The sequence below is a fragment of the Pelecanus crispus genome, unplaced genomic scaffold, assembly GCF_030463565.1.
Source record: "Pelecanus crispus isolate bPelCri1 unplaced genomic scaffold, bPelCri1.pri SCAFFOLD_210, whole genome shotgun sequence".
Classification (NCBI taxonomy): Eukaryota; Metazoa; Chordata; class Aves; order Pelecaniformes; family Pelecanidae; genus Pelecanus; species Pelecanus crispus.
The window spans coordinates 14,720-33,078 of record NW_027461298.1 but is presented as its reverse complement, the minus strand read 5'-3'; the positions used below and the strand labels follow the sequence as shown (position 1 = coordinate 33,078).

Sequence of the window (18,359 nt, the reverse complement as noted above, 5' to 3'; positions counted from 1 at the left end):
AGGAGGAGAAAGAAGAGAAGGAGAAGAAAAGAAGGAGAAGAAGGAGAAGGAGGAGAAGGAGGAGAAGAAGGAGAAGGAGGAGAAGGAGGAGAAGAACGAGAAGGGGCAGGGTCGGGGGCCGCTCGCCAAGCCCACCCCGTGGGTGCTGGCTGCCGGAGCACCCGCTGCCCGCGGCACGGCGCTTTCGGCAGGGACGCGGGGTCTGCCGGAGCGGGGGGGTCCCAGCAGCTGCGGCCGGCGCAGCGGCACCGGCACGAGACCCCCGCAGCCGTCACGCGCGCCCCAGCGCCGGCCCTACCTGTGGGGAACCAGTTGGCGGGGGTGACCCAGTGGTTGGTGTCCTTAGCGGGCGAGCCCGGGCGCTCCTTCTCCATCACCACCTCGAAGTTCAGGATGAACATGATGACAGCCCCATCCTCGTTCTTCACCGGCACCACGTCCACCAGGCACAGGAAGCAGCTGCCTGCGGGTGGGGGGGGGCTCAGCACCGCAGCGGCACGGACCCCCGTCCCCGCTGGGCACCTCCTCCTGCCCCACACACCCCGTGCTGGGCACCCCCCTCCTGCCCCACACCCTGGGGGGCAGGAACTTGCTGACTCAGCAGCGTGCCAGCTCCGCTGTGGCTGCACCATGGCGGGAAACTGAGGCATGGCGGGGGGGGAAACTGAGGCACGGGGGGGAAACTGAGGCACGGGGGGGGGGGGGGCGTTTCACCCCGTGTCCCCCAAAACGCCCCAGGGGACCATGCAGGGCGGACGGGGGGGCTGTAAGGGGGCTGCGGGGGGGGGGGGCAGTGGGGGTGCTGGGCCAGGCTTAAGCCGCTCAGGATTCGTTCACAGCTGCGGCGTTAATCCTGCTGCCGCAGCTGGGAGCTCGGCTGGGCCGGGGGGCAGCCCGGGGGGTCGGGGGGGGCAGCGCGGGGGGTCGGGGGGGGCAGCCCCAGGTAACCCCTCCTGCGTGGGGCTGGGGCAGCATCCTGCACCCCCGCCAGCACCCCACGGGGGTCCCCATCCACACCGGGGGCTGCTGGGGGGGTCCCCACAGCCCCCCCACAGCCCCTCCCTGGCACCCGCCACCGGCGCAGCGGGACGGGGCGGGGGACGAGCGCGCGACGCCGGGGCGCTGGGTCATCCCCATATTGTGCCCCACCGCCCACCTCCAAACCACGGCCCCCCGCTGCACCCCCGCACCGCGTCCCCCCACGCTGGCAGCGGGCCCGGCAGCCTGCGCCAGGGAGCCCGGCACGGTGGCCGCCAGCTGGCACCGGCGCCGGCACCGTCCCCAGCCCCGCACGGGGAATCCCTGCCCGCACGTGGGCCCGTGGGCAGGGGGCCAGCGGCGCAGCAGGAGCGCGGCACGGCACGGCACGGCACGGGCCGCGGCGGGGTATCCGGATGAGCCGCATGCCGCAGCGGGATTAGCGGCACCGACGCATGGCTGCCCCGCACCGCCAGCGGCTTTGCTTCATCCTCGCCCACCCGGCGCCCGGCTCCCGCGGGAAATCCTAATCCCCCCCTGATCCCCACGGGCCGCCGGGACACGCGCCAGCCCCCCGCCCTCCCACCCGCGGCCTCCCCATCCCGCCGGGGCGCAACTGTGGGGCAGGGGCTGCGGCGGAGCGCGGCCGCGGGGCAGGGGTCGTGGCGGGACCCCCGCGCCGGGCACGCGTGGACCTCACCTTGCTGCCGGCGGGGTCTCCGGGCGGGGGGGGGGGGTCCCAGGGCTGTGGGCACGCCGACCCCTGCCCAACACGGGCCGGGGGGTTTGGGGCGGTGCCGGGGGGGCCCTGGGCCTCGGCCGTGGCTTTGGCCGCTTTGGCCACCCTGGGCTGGCGGAGGGGACCCCCCCGGTGCACGGCCCCCCCCGGCCGCCCCCCCCGGCCCCGCCGCCGCGCTCAGGGGCTGCGGCCTTGGCACCGCCACCGCCGTGCCGGTTTTTATGCCTAAATAAGGCTGTGGGCAGCAGCTGCCGGAGCCGGGGGACGGCCACGCCACGCCACGCCACGCCACGCCACGCCACGCCACGCACCCCGGGGTCCCGGTCCGGCCCCCGCGGCCACCGGCCAGCCCAGGCCCTGGCCACCTCCCCCCGCCACCGCCCGTGGGTCCGGGCAATGGGGCACGGGGTCTTGGGGGAGCCGCGGGGGGCAGGAGCGCTTTGGGGGGCAGCGGGGATGGGGGATGCGCTGCTGGGGCGCGGGGCACCGAAACACCGCAGCGGCCTGGGGGAGAGGCGGGGGGCTGCACCGAGCCCCCCGCCCCACGCAGCGTGTCCCCCCCCCCCGCCTGCACGGCGGCCCCCAGCATCCCCCTGCCCCACGCACGTCACCCCCGCACCCCATCCCCTGGCCCTGTCGCCCCCCACGGCGGTGCCCCCCGCGCCGGGTGGCACAGGCTGCCTGCACCCCCCCCCAGCAGCACTGGGGGGTCCTGCGCTCCCCACGGCCCCCCAGGACTCAGGGACCCCGTCCACGAGTGACGGGGACTGAGTGCGCCCCACGGGGGGGGAAGGGGCTGTGCCCCAAATCCACCCACACCCCCTCTCCCTGCTCCCTGCGACTGCCAGGGGGCAGCAGGGGGCCCGCACCCCCCCGGGCACCCCCCGCCGAACCCCGCACCCCCCCCCGCCAACCCCCCCCCCCCCCGCCAAACCCCCACTGTGGGCCCTGCACCACACAGCGGGCACCCACTCTGCACGCCCTGCCACGCTGTGCACCCCGCACCCTGACACCCCGCACCCCGACACCCCAACACCCTGATACCCTGCACAGCACCCTGCACCCCGACACCCCGCACCCCAACACCCCGCACCCCGACACCGATACCCTGCACCCCAACACACCACACCCCGACACCCTGCACAGCACCCCGACACCCTGCACCCCGACACCCCCGCACCCCAACACCCTGATGCCCTGCACAGCACCCCCACACCCCGACACCCTGCACCCCGACACCCCGACACCCTGATACCCTGCGCCCCAACACCCCACACCCCGACACCCTGCACAGCACCCCGCACCCCGACACCCCACACCCTGACACCCTGCACAGCACCCCGCACACCGACACCCCGCACCCCGACACCCTGATACCCTGCACAGCACCCCGCACCCCAACACCCCGCACCCCGACACCCCGATACCCCTGCACCCCAACACCCTGCACCCCGACAGCCGGCACAGCACCCCACACCCCGACACCCCACACCCCCGACACCCTGATACCCTGCACCCCAACATCCCGCACCCCGACACCTGGCACAGCACCCCACACCCCAACACCCTGCACCCTGACACCCTGATACCCTGCACCCTGACACCCTGCACAGCACCCCACACCCCAACGCTCCGCACCCCAACACCCTGTGCCCTGACATCCTGCGCCCCAACACCCTGCACAGCACCCCGCACAGCACCCTGCACCCCGACACCCCTGCACGCTGACACACTGCACAGCACCCTGAACCCTAACACACTGCACCCCAACACCCCGCAGCCTGACATCCTGCACCCCGACATCCTGCACAGCACCCTCACCCAATACCCCGCACCCCGACACCCTGCACCCCAACAACCTGCACAGCACCCCACACCCCAACACCCTGCGCCCCGCAGCACGCTGTGCACCACAGACGGTGCCACACAGCATGTCCCGTGCCGTGTGCCCCCGCACCCTGCACCCCACCCTGCACCCCCACACCATGCACCTCACCCTGCAGCTCTGCACCCTGCCCTGCACCCCAACACCCTGCACCTCAGCCTGCACCCCCGCACCCTGCCCAGCACCCTGCCCTGCACCCCCACACCCTGCACCCCCCACACCCTGCACCCCCACACCCTGCACCTCAGCCTGCACCCCTGCACCCTGCACAGCACCCTGTGCCCTGCACCCCCACACCCTGCACCCCCGCACCCTGCACCCCCGCACCCTGCACAGCACCCTGCCCTGCACCCCCACACCCTGCACCCCCACACCCTGCACCTCAGCCTGCACCCCTGCACCCTGCACAGCACCCTGTGCCATGCACCCCAACACCCTGCACCCCCCACACCCTGCACCCCCACACCCTGCACCTCAGCCTGCACCCCTGCACCCTGCACAGCACCCTGTGCCATGCACCCCAACACCCTGCACCCCCACACCCTGCACCTCCGCACCCTGCACAGCACCCTGCCCTGCACCCCAACACCCTGCACCCCCACACCCTGCACCTCACCCTGCACCCCCGCACCCTGCACCCCCGCACCCTGTGCCATGCACCCCAACACCCTGCACCCCCACACCCTGCACCCCCACACCCGGCACAGCACCCTGCCCTGCACCCCAACACCCTGCACCCCCACACCCTGCACCTCACCCTGCACCCCCGCACCCTGCACCCCCACACCCTGTGCCATGCACCCCAACACCCTGCACCCCCACACCCTGCACCCCCACACCCGGCACAGCACCCTGCCCTGCACCCCAACACCCTGCACCCCCACACCCTGCAACCCCCAATGTGCGCCTAACCCTGCACCCCCGCTCTCACCCCGTGCTGTGCACCCCCACACCCCCCCCACCGTGCACCTCACCCTGAACCCCCGTACCCTGCACCCCCACACCCTGCACCCCAGCACCCTGCACCCCAGCACCCTGAACCCCTGCACCCCAGCACCCCCGCTCTCACCCTGTGCCGTGCACCCCCACACTCCCCCCACCGTGCACCTCACCCTGAACCCCCGCACCCTGCACCCCCACACCCTGAACCCCCACACCCTGCACCCCAGCACCCTGCACCCCAACACCCTGAACCCCCGCACCCTGCACCCCTGCACCCTGAACCCCCGCACCCCAGCACCCCCGCTCTCACCCTGTGCCGTGCACCCCCACACCCCCCCCACCGTGCACCTCACCCTGAACCCCCGCACCCTGCACCCCCACACCCCCTGCGCCCTCGCACCCCCACCCCTGCACCCCTCCCACACACGCCGTACCGCCCCGTGCACCCCACGGCGCAGCTTAGACCCCCCCGGGCACCCCACCCTGCTGCGCAGCCCCTGCCGTGCCATGGGGACCCCCCCAGCTCCACACCCCGGTGCCGTGACCCCGGACACGTCACCGCTCCCCCCCCGTAAATCCCGCCGGGATCCCCGTCCTGCGCTGCCCCGGGATCCCCTCAGGACCCCCCCCGGGACGCCCCATGCCGGCGCTGGCACACTGCCCGCCGGCGCCCAGCCTGGCTCCCGCACCGCGGCGAGAGCGCGACCTTGCCCGGGCAGCCCCGGCACCGCCGGCGGGAGCTGATGCGTGCCAGCGCTCCTCGCCAGCCCTCCCGGCCCACAGCCACCAAGCTGCCAGCGTGGTGCCGGCACAGTGCCGGCACAGTGCCGGCGTGGTGCCAGCGTGGTGCCAGCGTGGTGCCAGCGTGGTGCCAGCGTGGTGCCCATGGTGGGGCTTGGCCGGGCCGGGGAAGCCCTGCTGGCACGGGGCGGGAGGAGCGCCGGCACCTAAACGTGCCAGCTCGCGCCAGGCCGGTGGGGACCGGGGGCCCGATCCGTCTCCTTCGCACCCTCAGCTCGCTCCCGGCCCGTGCCGACAGCCGGGAACACGCGCCGCAGCGGCCGGCCCCGGGTAACGCCAAAGGCTGGCGGTGGTGTTGGGGGGGTCTCTGCCCAGGCACAGCCGTGCTCCGGCCCCCTCCCCACCGCAGCCTTGGTGCGGCACCGCAGCGGCTGCCCCGGCGAGCCCAAGGCCGTCCCGGTGGGGATGCGGCTCCCCCACGGCTGCCACGACCTTCCAGCGTCCCCGGCAGCGCCGGAGCTGTATAAACAACCTTGCTCAAAACTAATGGCTGCAGCAGCGGCTGGCGACGCAGCGGGGCCCAGGCGGCTCCCACAGCGCAGCACCGCCGCACACGGCACAACCGCAGCCCGGGGCTGTGCCAGGGCAAAACCGGCCGAGTGCCGCGGCAGGGGCTGGGTGCCGGGGGGCTGCCGGGGCGGAGGAGCGGGGTTCAGCATCACTGCACGACCGCGAGGATGCTGAGGGGGCCGCGAGTGATGGCAGCCGCTCCGGGGCCCAGCCGCGAGGCCGGAGCCGGCGGCAGCGGGGTCCCTGCCCTGCGGCGGCTGCGGGGATCCGGGCACTCAGGGTCCCCAGGCGCGGTGGCGAGGGGCTGGGCACAGGGCAGTGGGTGGGACCCCCCCGGGACCCCCTGGGACCCCTCCCGAGCACCCCAGGGCTGCTCTCGCGGCGCAGCCGGCGCTCCCCCCGCCCCTGCGCTAGCCCCACGGTGGCAGCGGCACCGGCGCTGCGGCACGCTGCTGGCACACGGCTGCGCCGGGCGGGCAGCGGGGATGCCCGCGAGCGGCATCACCGCAGCCCCGGCAGCGCCAGCAGCCAGGACTCGCCGCGACGGCCCCCCGGACACGGGGGTGGATCCGTGGGTACACGAAAAGCCCACATCCCAGGGGTTGGACACCGGCGGGGGGTCCCCGCTGCCCCTCGCCGCTCCCATGCCATACGGCGAGGGCAGCCGGGTCCCGGCTGAGCCCCGCTCCCGGCCCGCCTGTGCCAGGGAGGCCCCGGCCGCGGCAGGGATGGGTTAAGGAGCAGCTCCCCGGCCACCGCACGCACCCGCTGCTGCTGCTGCCGCCTATAAATATCCCATCGGAAACACCGCACTCCCCAGGGACGCGGCGCGGGCAGCGCTGCCGCAGCACCGGCCGCCCCGGCTGGCGCCCGCCGCCACGCACCCCGGGGTGCCCGCGCCGGCCCGAGGGTGGGGGAAGCCCCAAATCGGGGGGGGGATGACACCGGCCCCACTCCCACCCTCGGAGACGCTGCCTGGGATCGCGGCGGCCGGGGGGGTCCTGGCAAGGGCCCTGGCAGGACCAGGAGCCCCGTCCCCATCTGCCGGCACGTGCCAGCTGGCAAGCCGCAGGCCGGGTTAATTAGCGCAGCCCTAACGAGGACTCATCGAGCGCTGCCCAAGCAGGGCCGCCGGCGCTGCCGGGAGGGAGCAGCCACGTGCTGCCTGCGCCCTGCCAGCCCCGGCGTCGCGCACCGGTCCAAAGTGCGACGGCACCAGGCGCGCCCGCCTCGCCGCCGCAGCCCCGGCTGTGCCGGGCACTGCAGAGCCGCAGCCAGCCGCGGCAGGACAGGGCCGGGGCAGGAACCGGGGGCTCCTCCCATGCTCCCCCCAGCCCAGCTCAGCCCCCTGCAGCCGACCCGGCCGCAGCCGGGGCCCCCGGCACCCCGTGCCGAAGTGGGGAGCCGAAGCTGGTGTGGCTCCACGTGGCAGCTGCCGGCGGAGCCAGCGTGGGGCCGGCAGCTGGGAACCAGCTTTGTTTACTCTGCGCCCTGGAACCGGGGCTGGGTGCTGAGAGCCGGAGACAGCTGCCACAAGAGCCGGGACACCTGGCGCAGGCACCAGCGGGGCCGCGGAGTGCGGCAGCCCCGGCGCTGCCAACACAGGGCTGCCAGCACCAGCCTGGGCACCGCAGAAGAGCCCAGCACCCACCTGCCGGCACGGTCTCCCGGCACAGGGACCCCTGGGACCGGCAGCGCCGGAGCAGCACTCCGCCGGGACGGCAGCACCGCGACGCCTGACGCATGCTCAAGCCCCGCGGCCGGTCACAGCGCAGCACCCGCATCCCGCCCAAGCCGTGGGGCGGCCGTGGGGCAGTCGGACCCACGGGACGTGGACGGCTGAGCAGCTGCCGGCGGGTCCGGAGCCGGCGCGGTGCAGTGAAGCCATGCGGCAGAGCGAGGGCAGGATGGGGGCTGCCCCCCGCCGTGCCGGCATTCTGACCACGCTTCCCCGAATCACACCCTCCCACGGCTCCCCACATCCTTCCTCTGGAGCAGCGCAGCGGCCCCGCACCCCACGTCACCCCCCGCCGCGGTCACCGGTGGCGGGTCACAGCACGCTGCTCCCACCCCACGGCCCCGGCCCCACAGCACGTGGCTTCCCAGCACCCCAACCATCGGCCCCCGGCGAGGGCTGCGGACCCCCGGCGGCGCCGGTGCTGGCAGGGCAGGACGCACCCCCATCGCCGGGGCCAGACGCGCTGCCCTGGTGCTACTCCTTGCGGCGTGGGCACCGGCCGCCGGTGCCAGGCTCCCGCCCGCGCCGGCACCACCCACGGCACGGGTGATGGATGGGCATGGCGTGGCCGCCTGCCTCGGCGGGCCGCTGTTCGCTCAAGGGTCTGTCTGCCCGTGACGGCCGGCCGCCTCGGCTCCCGCGCAAATAACCGTCCATCTGCGGCGGCCGCGGCGGCGTGGGGTCCCTACCGTCCTTGCGGTAGAAGCAGATCTCCACCTTGCGCTCCTCGGCGCCCAGCAGCGCCTGGGCGATTTGGGCAGCGGCGCCGCGCTGGGTGCGGGGCCCGTGGAGGAAGTCGCAGGTGCTGGGTTTCTGCATCACCTCCGCCCGCGAGTACCCGCACAGCTGGCAGAAGCCGTCGTTGCAGTAGATCACCGCGCAGTTCTCCACCCGGGCGTTGGCGATGATGAACTTGCGGCCTGGGGGAGAGCGGAGGGTCAGGCCTGTGCCCCCCCCCCACCCCAAACCCGGCGCCCCGCGGCGTCGCCTCGCTCCGTCCGTCACCTGCCCATCCGCGGCTCCGCTGACCGAACACCCCAATCCGCCCCGGCGGACCCCGCTGCCAGCCGCCGGCACCACCGCCGGCACCGCAGGGACCCCACCGCCCCGGGGAGCGGCACCGCAGCCGGAGCGTGGGGGCTCAGCCGGGCCGCACCAGCCCTCCCCAAAGCGCGACGCTGCCGCGGCCGCCCCGGCACGCGGCCTGCCCCCCGCCGCGGCGGCACCCCGCAGCCCGGCATCGCCGCCGCACCGCTCCCCGCCGCCGCACCGGGGATGCTCCGGGCCTGATCCCAGCAAGGCGCCGGGGCCCCCCCCCGGGAGCAGGGAAAACAGCGTCTCCCTGCCAAAACCTGCTGCCTGCACAAAGCCCGCTGCCTGCACACCAGCTGCCGGCCGGCCGCCGCTGCCCGCCGCGGCGGGTCAGGGAGGCCGCGGGCTGGCCGGGATCCCCGGCCGGCCGAGCCACGGCCCCGGCGCCTCAGCCGGCAACCGAGGCTCCATCGCCGCCGGCGCTCGGCCCCCTTCGGGGAGCGGGGGGGACCCCACAGCCCCCCAGCACCCCTGGGGACGGGGGCTCGTGGGAGGCGGTGGCATTGCCCCTCTGTGCCTGTCACCCGCACCCCAAACCCACCCCGGGGCCACATGCACCCCTGCCACCCGCAGACCCGGCCGCCGGCAGCACCAGTGCCCTGGTCCCTGTGTCCCCCCCGGTCCCCGTGTCCCCCCTGGACCCCCCCGGTCCCCATGTCCCCCATGTTTCCCATGTCCCCCCTGGTCCCCGTGTCCTCCCGCTCCCCATGTCCCCTCGCTCCCCATGTCCCCCCCCTGCTCCCCATGTCCCCCCCGCTCCCCGTGTCCCCCCTGCTCCCCGTGTCCCCCCCTGCTCCCCGTGTTGCCCCCCGCTCCCCATGTCGCCCCTGCTCCCCATGTCCTCCTGCTCCCCATGTCCCCCCCCTGCTCCCCATGTCCCCCCCCCTGCTCCCCATGTCCCCTCTGGTTCCCATGTCCTCCCGCTCCCCATGTTCCCCCCCTGTTCCCCATGTCCCCCCCTGCTCCCCGTGTCCCCCCCTGCTCCCCATGTCTCCCCCTGCTCCCCATGTCCCCCCCGCTCCCCGTGTCCCCCCCTGCTCCCCATGTCCTCCTGTTCCCCATGTCCCTCCCATGTTTCCCATGTCCCCCCTGCTCCCCACGCCCCCCCCCGCTCCCCACGCCCCCCCCCCCCCGCTCCCCACTCACTCTGCCCCTCGAACTTGCGGATGATGGTGTCCAGGAAGGTGTTTTGGGGGGCGACGTGCCCCCGCCGCACCGGCATGCTGCCCGGCCCATGGGGCAGCGCCGCCGCCCCGCTCCGCTCCTCCGGGCCCCGGCTTTGGGGGGGGGGACCCCGCGCCGCGGGGGGGGGTCCCGCTGCCCTTGAGCCAAGGACGGCGCCGGCGGGGCGGCTCCGGCGGGCGGGGGGGGGCGGCCCCGGGATGCGGGGCGGGCGAGCAGGGGGTTAAAGCCGGGCCCTCCCCCGCGGCCGGTGGCGGAGGCTGCGCGCCCGCTGCGGGTGCGGTGCGGGTGCGGGTACCGGTACCGGTACCGGTGCGGGCGCGGGTGCCGGTGTACGCCCCCCCCCCCCCGGCTCTACCCGCCCGGTGCGCGCCGCGGCATCGGCCTTATTTAGTCACGGAGCGGCCGGGGGATGCAGCCCCCGCCCCGCCCGGCCCGGCTCGGCCCGGCTCGGCTCGGGTGCGCTCGGGTGGGCTCGGGTGGGCTCGGCTCGGGTGGGCTCGGCTCGGCTCGGCCCGGCCCGGCCCGGCGGGCGCTGCGTGCTGACAGCCGGGACCGCGGGGCGGGGCGAGCGCGGCCGCAGCCAATGGCCGCGAGGGGGGGGGGGGGAGGGGGCCGGGGGGGGGGGCACCCGCCACGCCCGGCCCCGGGGCGCGATCGGCCCGGCCCGGCACGGGGACCCCCCGCACCCCCAGGGCACCCGCGGGGCGCCCGCAGCCCCCGGCCCCAGCGCCCCCGGCCCGCGCTGCCCGCACTGCCCGCACTGCCCGCACTGCCCTCACTGCCCGCACTGCCCGCACTGCCTGCCCTGCCTGCACTGCCCGCACTGTCTGCACTGCCTGCACTGCCCGCACTGTCTGCACTGCCTGCACTGCCCGCACTGCCTGCCCTGCCTGCACTGCCCGCACTGTCTGCACTGCCCGCACTGCCCGCACTGTCTGCACTGCCTGTACTGTCTGCACTGCCCGCACTGCCTGCACTGTCTGCACTGCCCGCACTGCCCGCACTGCCCTCACTGCCCGCACTGCCCGCACTGCCCTCACTGCCCGCCGCTGCCCTCACTGCCCGCGCAGCCCGCACTGCCTGCCCTGCCTGCACTGCCTGCACTGTCTGCACTGCCCGCACTGCCCGCACTGTCTGCACTGCCTGTACTGTCTGCACTGTCTGCACTGCCTGCACTGCCCGCACTGCCCGCACTGCCCGCACTGCCCTCACTGCCCGCACTGCCCTCACTGCCTGTACTGCCTGCCCTGCCTGCACTGCCCGCACTGTCTGCACTGCCCGCACTGCCCGCACTGTCTGCACTGCCTGTACTGTCTGCACTGTCTGCACTGCCTGCACTGCCCGCACTGCCCGCACTGCCCTCACTGCCCGCACTGCCCGCACTGCCTGCCCTGCCTGCACTGCCCGCACTGTCTGAACTGCCCGCACTGCCCGCACTGTCTGCACTGCCTGTACTGTCTGCACTGTCTGCACTGCCTGCACTGCCCGCACTGCCCGCACTGCCCTCACTGCCCGCACTGCCCGCACTGCCTGCCCTGCTTGCACTGCCCCCACTGCCTGCACTTCCCCCACTGCCCGCACTGCCCACACTGCCCTGCCTGCACTGTCTGCACTGCCCACACTGCCCTGCCTGCACTGCCTGCACTGCCCGTGCTGCCTGCACTGCCCTCCCTGCCTGCGCTGCCTGCACTGCCCGCACTGCCTGCCCTGCTTGCACTGCCCCCACTGCCTGCACTGCCCCCACTGCCCGCACTGCCCACACTGCCCTGCCTGCACTGTCTGCACTGCCCGCACTGCCCTGCCTGCACTGCCCACACTGCCCTGCCTGCACTGTCTGCACTGCCCGCACTGCCCTGCCTGCACTGCCCACACTGCCCGCACTGCCCTCCCTGCCTGCGCTGCCCGCACTGCCTGCACTGCCTGCACTGTCTGCACTGCCCTCACTGCCCGCGCTGCCCGCACTGCCCGCACTGCCCTCACTGCCCGCGCTGCCCGCGCTGCCCGCACTGCCTGCACTGTCTGCACTGCCTGTACTGCCTGCACTGCCTGTACTGCCTGCACTGCCCTCACTGCCCGCGCTGCCCGCACTGCCTGCGCTGCCTGCACTGCCCGCACTGCCCTCACTGCCCGCACTGCCCTCACTGCCCGCGCTGCCTGCACTGCCCGCACTGCCCTCACTGCCCGCGCTGCCCGCACTGCCTGCGCTGCCTGCACTGCCCGCACTGCCCTCACTGCCCGCACTGCCCTCACTGCCCGCGCTGCCCGCACTGCCCGCACTGCCTGCACTGCCCTCACTGCCCGCGCTGCCCGCACTGCCTGCACTGTCTGCACTGCCTGCACTGTCTGCACTGCCCTCACTGCCCGCGCTGCCCGCACTGCCCGCACTGCCCTCACTGCCCGCGCTGCCCGCACTGCCTGCACTGTCTGCACTGCCTGTACTGCCTGCACTGCCTGTACTGCCTGCACTGCCCGCACTGCCCTCACTGCCCGCGCTGCCCGCACTGCCTGCGTTGCCTGCACTGCCCGCACTGCCTGCACTGCCCGCACTGCCCTCACTGCCCGCGCTGCCCGCACTGCCTGCACTGTCTGCACTGCCTGCACTGCCCGCACTGCCCTCACTGCCCGCGCTGCCCGCACTGCCTGCACTGTCTGCACTGCCTGCACTGTCTGCACTGCCCGCACTGCCTGCACTGCCCGCACTGCCTGCACTGTCTGCACTGTCTGCACTGCCCTGCCCGCACTGCCCGCACTGCCCGCACTGTCTGCACTGCCCGCACTGCCTGCACTGCCCTGCCCGCACTGCCCGCACTGCCTGCACTGCCCGCACTGCCTGTACTGTCTGCACTGCCCGCACTGCCTGCACTGCCTGTCCTGCCTGCACTGTCTGCACTGCCCGCACTGCCTGCACTGTCTGCACTGCCCGCACTGCCTGCGCTGCCCTGCCCGCACTGCCTGTACTGCCTGCGCTGCCCGCACTGCCTGCACTGCCCTGCCCGCACTGCCTGCACTGCCTGCACTGTCTGCCCTGCCCGCACTGCCCGCACTGCCTGCGCTGCCTGCACTGCCTGCGCTGCCCACACTGCCCTGCCTGCACTGCCTGTGCTGCCTGCACTGCCCTCCCTGCCTGCACTGCCTGCACTGCCCGCACTGCCTGCCCTGCTTGCACTGCCCCCACTGCCTGCACTGCCCCCACTGCCCGCACTGCCCACACTGCCCTGCCTGCACTGTTTGCACTGCCCACACTGCCCTGCCTGCACTGCCCGTGCTGCCTGCACTGCCCTCCCTGCCTGCGCTGCCTGCACTGCCCGCACTGCCTGCCCTGCTTGCACTGCCCCCACTGCCTGCACTGCCCCCACTGCCCACACTGCCCTGCCTGCACTGCCCACACTGCCCTGCCTGCACTGTCTGCACTGCCCTCACTGCCCTGCCTGCACTGCCCACACTGCCCGCACTGCCCTCCCTGCCTGCGCTGCCTGCACTGCCTGCACTGCCCTGCCCGCACTGCCTGTACTGCCTGCCCTGCCCGCACTGCCTGCCCTGCCTGCACTGCCTGCGCTGCCCATACTGCCCTGCCTGTACTGCCTGCCCTGTCTGCCCTGCCTGCGCTGCCCACACTGCCCTGCCTGCACTGCCTGCACTGCCCGCACTGCCCTCCCTGCCCTGCCTGCGCTGCCTGCACTGCCCACACTGCCCTCCCTGCCCTGCCTGCACTGCCTGCACTGCCTGCAGTGCCCTCCCTGCCTGCCCTGCCCGCACTGCCCGCACTGCCCTCCCTGCCTGCCCTGCCTGCACTGTCCTCCCTGCCTGCACTGCCTGCACTGCCCTCCCTGCCTGCCCTGCCTGCACTGCCCGCACTGTCTGCACTGCCCGCACTGCCCATACTGCCTACCCTGCCTGCACTGCCCTCCCTGCCTGCCCTGCCCTCCCTGCCTGCACTGCCCTCCCTGCCTGCACTGCCCACACTGCCCGCACTGCCCTCCCTGCCTGCGCTGCCTGCACTGCCTGCACTGCCCTGCCCGCACTGCCTGTACTGCCTGCCCTGCCCGCACTGCCTGCCCTGCCTGCACTGCCTGCGCTGCCCATACTGCCCTGCCTGTACTGCCTGCCCTGTCTGCCCTGCCTGCGCTGCCCACACTGCCCTGCCTGCACTGCCTGCACTGCCCGCACTGCCCTCCCTGCCCTGCCTGCACTGCCTGCGCTGCCTGCACTGCCCGCACTGCCCTCCCTGCCCTGCCTGCACTGCCTGCCCTGCCTGCAGTGCCCTCCCTGCCTGCCCTGCCTGCCCTGCCCGCACTGCCCGCACTGCCTGCCCTGCCCTCCCTGCCTGCCCTGCCTGCACTGCCCTCCCTGCCTGCACTGCCTGCACTGCCCTCCCTGCCTGCCCTGCCTGCACTGCCCGCACTGTCTGCACTGCCCATACTGCCTACCCTGCCTGCACTGCCCTCCCTGCCTGCCCTGCCTGCACTGCCCTCCCTGCCTGCACTGCCCTCCCTGCCTGCACTGCCTGCACTGCCCGCACTGCCTGCCCTGCCTGCACTGCCCGCACTGCCTGCACTGCCCGCACTGCCTACCCTGCCTGCACTGTCTGCACTGCCTGCTCTGCCCTCCCTGCCTGCTCTGCCTGCACTGCCTGCACTGCCCGCACTGCCCTCCCTGCCTGCGCTGCCTGCCCTGCCTGCAGTGCCCTCCCTGCCCACCCGACGTGCACCCCCCTGCACTCAGCACCCCAAACCCTGCACCCCCCCCGCATCACCCCTGCCTGCACCCTCACAGCCCGAGACCGGCAGCCCCTGCCCACATCCCCCTGCCCCAGTCCCCCCCTGCTACCCCCACTGCTGCCTGCTGCTGCCTGCCCACCCTTCCCGCAGCAAGGCCACAAACCCAGACGGGTGGAACACCGGGATGCCGGACACGGGGATGCCAGGACAGCGGGATGCCAGGATACTGGGATGCTGGGACACTGGGATGCTGGGTCACCAGGATGCCAAGACACTGGGACACCGGGATGCTGGGACATCAGGATGCTGGGATGCCAGGACACGGGTGCCAGGCGGGGCCGGTGCCAGCGCCAGGAGCAGGCAGAGCCTCCCAGCACCAGCACCAGCCGGGCCCTGGCAAGGGGGGGGTCTCCGACGCCCAGCGCCCCGGCCCGGCGCTGCCAGGACCCTGCGAGGGCCACCCAGCCCCCAGCCCCCCCTGCGCTGCCCTGTGCCCCCCGCCCAGCCGGGCCCCCTCCCCCTGCGGGATCCCCTCCCCTGGCCTGGGGTCCCCCTGCCCGCCCGGGGTCGCGCCCCGGTGTCCCCGGGGGAGCTGCCCTGGGGTCAGGGACATGCCTGGGCGCCAGTGGGGCCACGTGGGGTCATCCAGGGTCATGGTCAGGGTCACCCTGGGGTCCAGGGGGGTCCGGCCGCGGCAGGGCCTGTGGGGTGCAGGTCTGTGCTCACCCCGTGCTGGGTGCCCCCACTGGCCCCCCCCAACCTCCCCAGCAGCACCGGCCCCCGCGGCCCAGCTCCCCCTCCCACTGCTGGGTCCCAGTTCCAGTCCCAGGCCCAGTGCTGGGTCCTAGTTCCAGTTCCAGTCCCAGTGCTGTGTCCCAGTCCCGGTGCTGGGTCCCAGTTCCAATCCCAGTTCCAGTGCTGGGTCCCAGTTCCAATCCCAGTTCCAGTGCTGGGTCCCAGTTCCAGTCCCAGTCCTGGTGCTGGGTCCCAGTTCCAGTGCTGGGTCCCAGTTCCAATCCCAGTCCTGGTGCTGGGTCCCAGTTCCAGTGCTGGGTCCCAGTTCCAATCCCAGTTCCAGTGCTGGGTCCCAGTTCCAATCCCAGTTCCAGTGCTGGGTCCCAGTTCCAGTCCCAGTTCCAGTGCTGGGTCCCAGTTCCAGTCCCAGTGCTGGGTCCCAGTCCCGGTGCTGGGTCCCAGTTCCCGTCCCAGTCCTGGTGTTATGTCCCAGTTCCAGTGCTGGGTCCCAGTTCCAATCCCAGTTCCAGTGCTGGGTCCCAGTTCCAGTCCCAGTTCCAGTGCTGGGTCCCAGTTCCAGTCCCAGTGCTGGGTCCCAGTCCCGGTGCTGGGTCCCAGTTCCCGTCCCAGTCCTGGTGTTATGTCCCAGTCCCAGTGCTGGGTCCCAGTTCCAGTTCCAGTCCCAGTCCCGGTGCTGGGTCCCAGTCCCAGTGCTGGGTCCCAGTTCCAGTGCTGGGTCCCAGTTCCAGTCCCAGTCCCAGTCCCAGTGCTGGGTCCCAGTCCTGGTGCTGGGTCCCAGTTCCAGTCCCAGTCCCAGTGCTGTGTCCCAGCTCCAGTGCTGGGTTCCAGTTCCAGTCCCAGTCCCGGTGCAGGGTCCCGGTCCCAGTCCCAGTGCTGGGTCCCAGTTCCAGTCCCAGTGCTGGGTCCCAGTTCCAGTCCCAGTCCTGGTGCTGGGTCCCAGTTCTGGTCCCGGTCCCAGTGTTGGGTCCCAGTCCCAGTGCTGTCCTGGTCCCAGCAAAGTTTTTGATCCTGGTGCTGGTCCCAGTCCCAGCCCAGGCTTGGACCCCAGTCCTGGCCTGGTGCTGGTCCTGGCCCCAGTGCTGGTTCCAGTCCCAGTCCTGGTCCAGTTTCCAGTTCCAGTGCTGGTCCTGGTCCAGTCCCAGTCTCAGTCCCGGTCTCAGTTCCACTCCCAGTCCCCGTCCCAGTCCCCATCACAATCCCAGTTCCAGCCCAGTCTTGGCCCCGGTCCCAGTCCAGTCCTAGTCCCAATCCCAGTCCACTCCCAGTCCCAATCATGATGCTGGTCCTGGTGCTCATCCCAGTCTAGTCCCAGTTCCAGTCCAGACCCAGTCACAGAACCAGTCGTCATCCCAGTCACAATCCAGTCCAGTCCCAGTCCGCTCCCACTCCAGTCCCAGTCCCAATTCCACTCCAGTCCCAGTCCAGTTCAGTCCCAACCCAGTCCCAGTCCACTCCCATTCCCAATCTAGGTCTAGTCCCAGACCCAGTCCAGTCCAGTCCCAGTCCCACTTCAGTCCCAGGCCCAGTCCCAGTTCCACGCCAGTCCCAGTCCCACTCCAGTCCAAATCCCAGATCCACTCCAGTCCCAGTCCCAGTGCCAGTTCCACTCCGGTCCCAGTCCCAGTCGACTCCCACTCCAGTCCCAGTCCCACATCCAGTCCCACTCTACTCCCAGTCCCCATCGAGTCTCAGTCCAAGATCCAGTCCAGTCCAGTCCCAGTCCCAATCATTATGCTGGTCCTGGTGCTGGTCCCAGTCCAGTCCCAGTCCCAGTCCAGTCCCAGTCCAGTCCAGTCACTTCCCATTCCCAGTCCCCATCCAGCCCCAGTCCTAGTCCAGTCCCAGTCCCAATTCCACTCCAGCCTCAGTCCCAGTCTCAGTCCCAGTCCCACTTCAGTCCCAGGCCAGTCTTGGCCCCAGTCCCAGTCCCAGTCTCATCATGTCCCAGTCCCAGTCCCAGTTTCAGTCCCAGTCCAGTCAATTCCCATTCCCAGTCCCATTCCCACTACAGTGCCAGTCCACTCCCAGTCCAGTCCTGGTCCAAGCCCCAGTCCCCATCCACATCTCAGACCCAGTCCCAGTCAGAACCAGTCCCAGTCTCACTCCAGTCCCAGTCCACTCCCAGTCCCAGTTCAGTGACAGCCCACTCCAAGTTCCAGTCCAGTCCCAGTCCCATTCCACTCCCAGTCCAGATCCAGTACAGTCCCCATCCATTCCCACTCCAGTCCCAGTCCCAGTCCAGTCACAGTCCCACTCCAGTCCCAGTCTAGTCTAGTCCCAGTCCCAGTTCCACTCCAGTCCCAGTCCCAGTCCCGGTCTTAGTCCCAGTCCCAGTCCGCATCCCAGACACAGGTGCAATCCCAGTCCCAGTACAGTCCAGTACAGTTTAGTTCGTCTGGTCCTGGTCTCAGTTCAGTGACAGCCCACTCTGAGTCCCAGTCTGGTCCCAGTCCCAGTACAGTCCAAGTCCCAGTCCCAGTTCCAGTCCACTCCCATTCCCAGTCCAAGCCCAGGCCCAGGCCCAATCCAAGCCAATCCCAGTCCCACTTCAATCCAAGTCCAGTCCCAGTTCCATGCCAGTGCCAGTTCCACTCCACTCCCAGTCCCAGTTCCATTCCAGTCCCAGTCTCAGTCCAGTCCCAGTTCCACTCCCAGTCACAGAACCAGTCCTCACTCCAATCCCAGTCCAGTCAAGTCCCATTCCCAGTACCAGTCCAGTCCCACTTCAGTCCCAGTTCCACTCCAGTCCCAGTCCCAGTCCTGGTCCAAGTCCTGGTCCAAGTCCCAGTTCCTGTGCCTATCCCAGACCCAGGCATAGTCACAGAACCTGTCCCCGTCTCACTCCAGTCCCAGTCCAGACCCAGTCCAGACCCAGTCCCAGCAGTCCTCATCCCAGTCCCGGTCCCAGTCCCAGTACCAGTTCAGTGACAGCCCACTCCGAGTCTCAGTCCAGTCCAGTCCCACTCCAGTCTCACTCCAGTCCCACTCCAGTCTCACTCCAGTCCCACTCCACTC

At 72.1% G+C, this 18,359-nt stretch overlaps 1 protein-coding gene across 1 annotated transcript in view; it reads right to left on the bottom strand.

Moving 5' to 3' along the window:
• Window positions 1–9,907, bottom strand: part of KCNH2 (potassium voltage-gated channel subfamily H member 2) — a 34,859-nt gene extending 24,952 nt beyond the window's left edge. The window contains exons 1-3 of the mRNA XM_075727364.1: window positions 9,832–9,907; window positions 8,283–8,513; window positions 256–463 (exon numbers count right to left, since the gene is read on the bottom strand). Coding sequence (XP_075583479.1) covers window positions 256–463; window positions 8,283–8,513; window positions 9,832–9,907 — 515 coding nt within the window. The remainder of the gene's footprint in view (window positions 1–255; window positions 464–8,282; window positions 8,514–9,831) is intronic.
• Window positions 9,908–18,359: the final 8,452 nt, after the last annotated feature.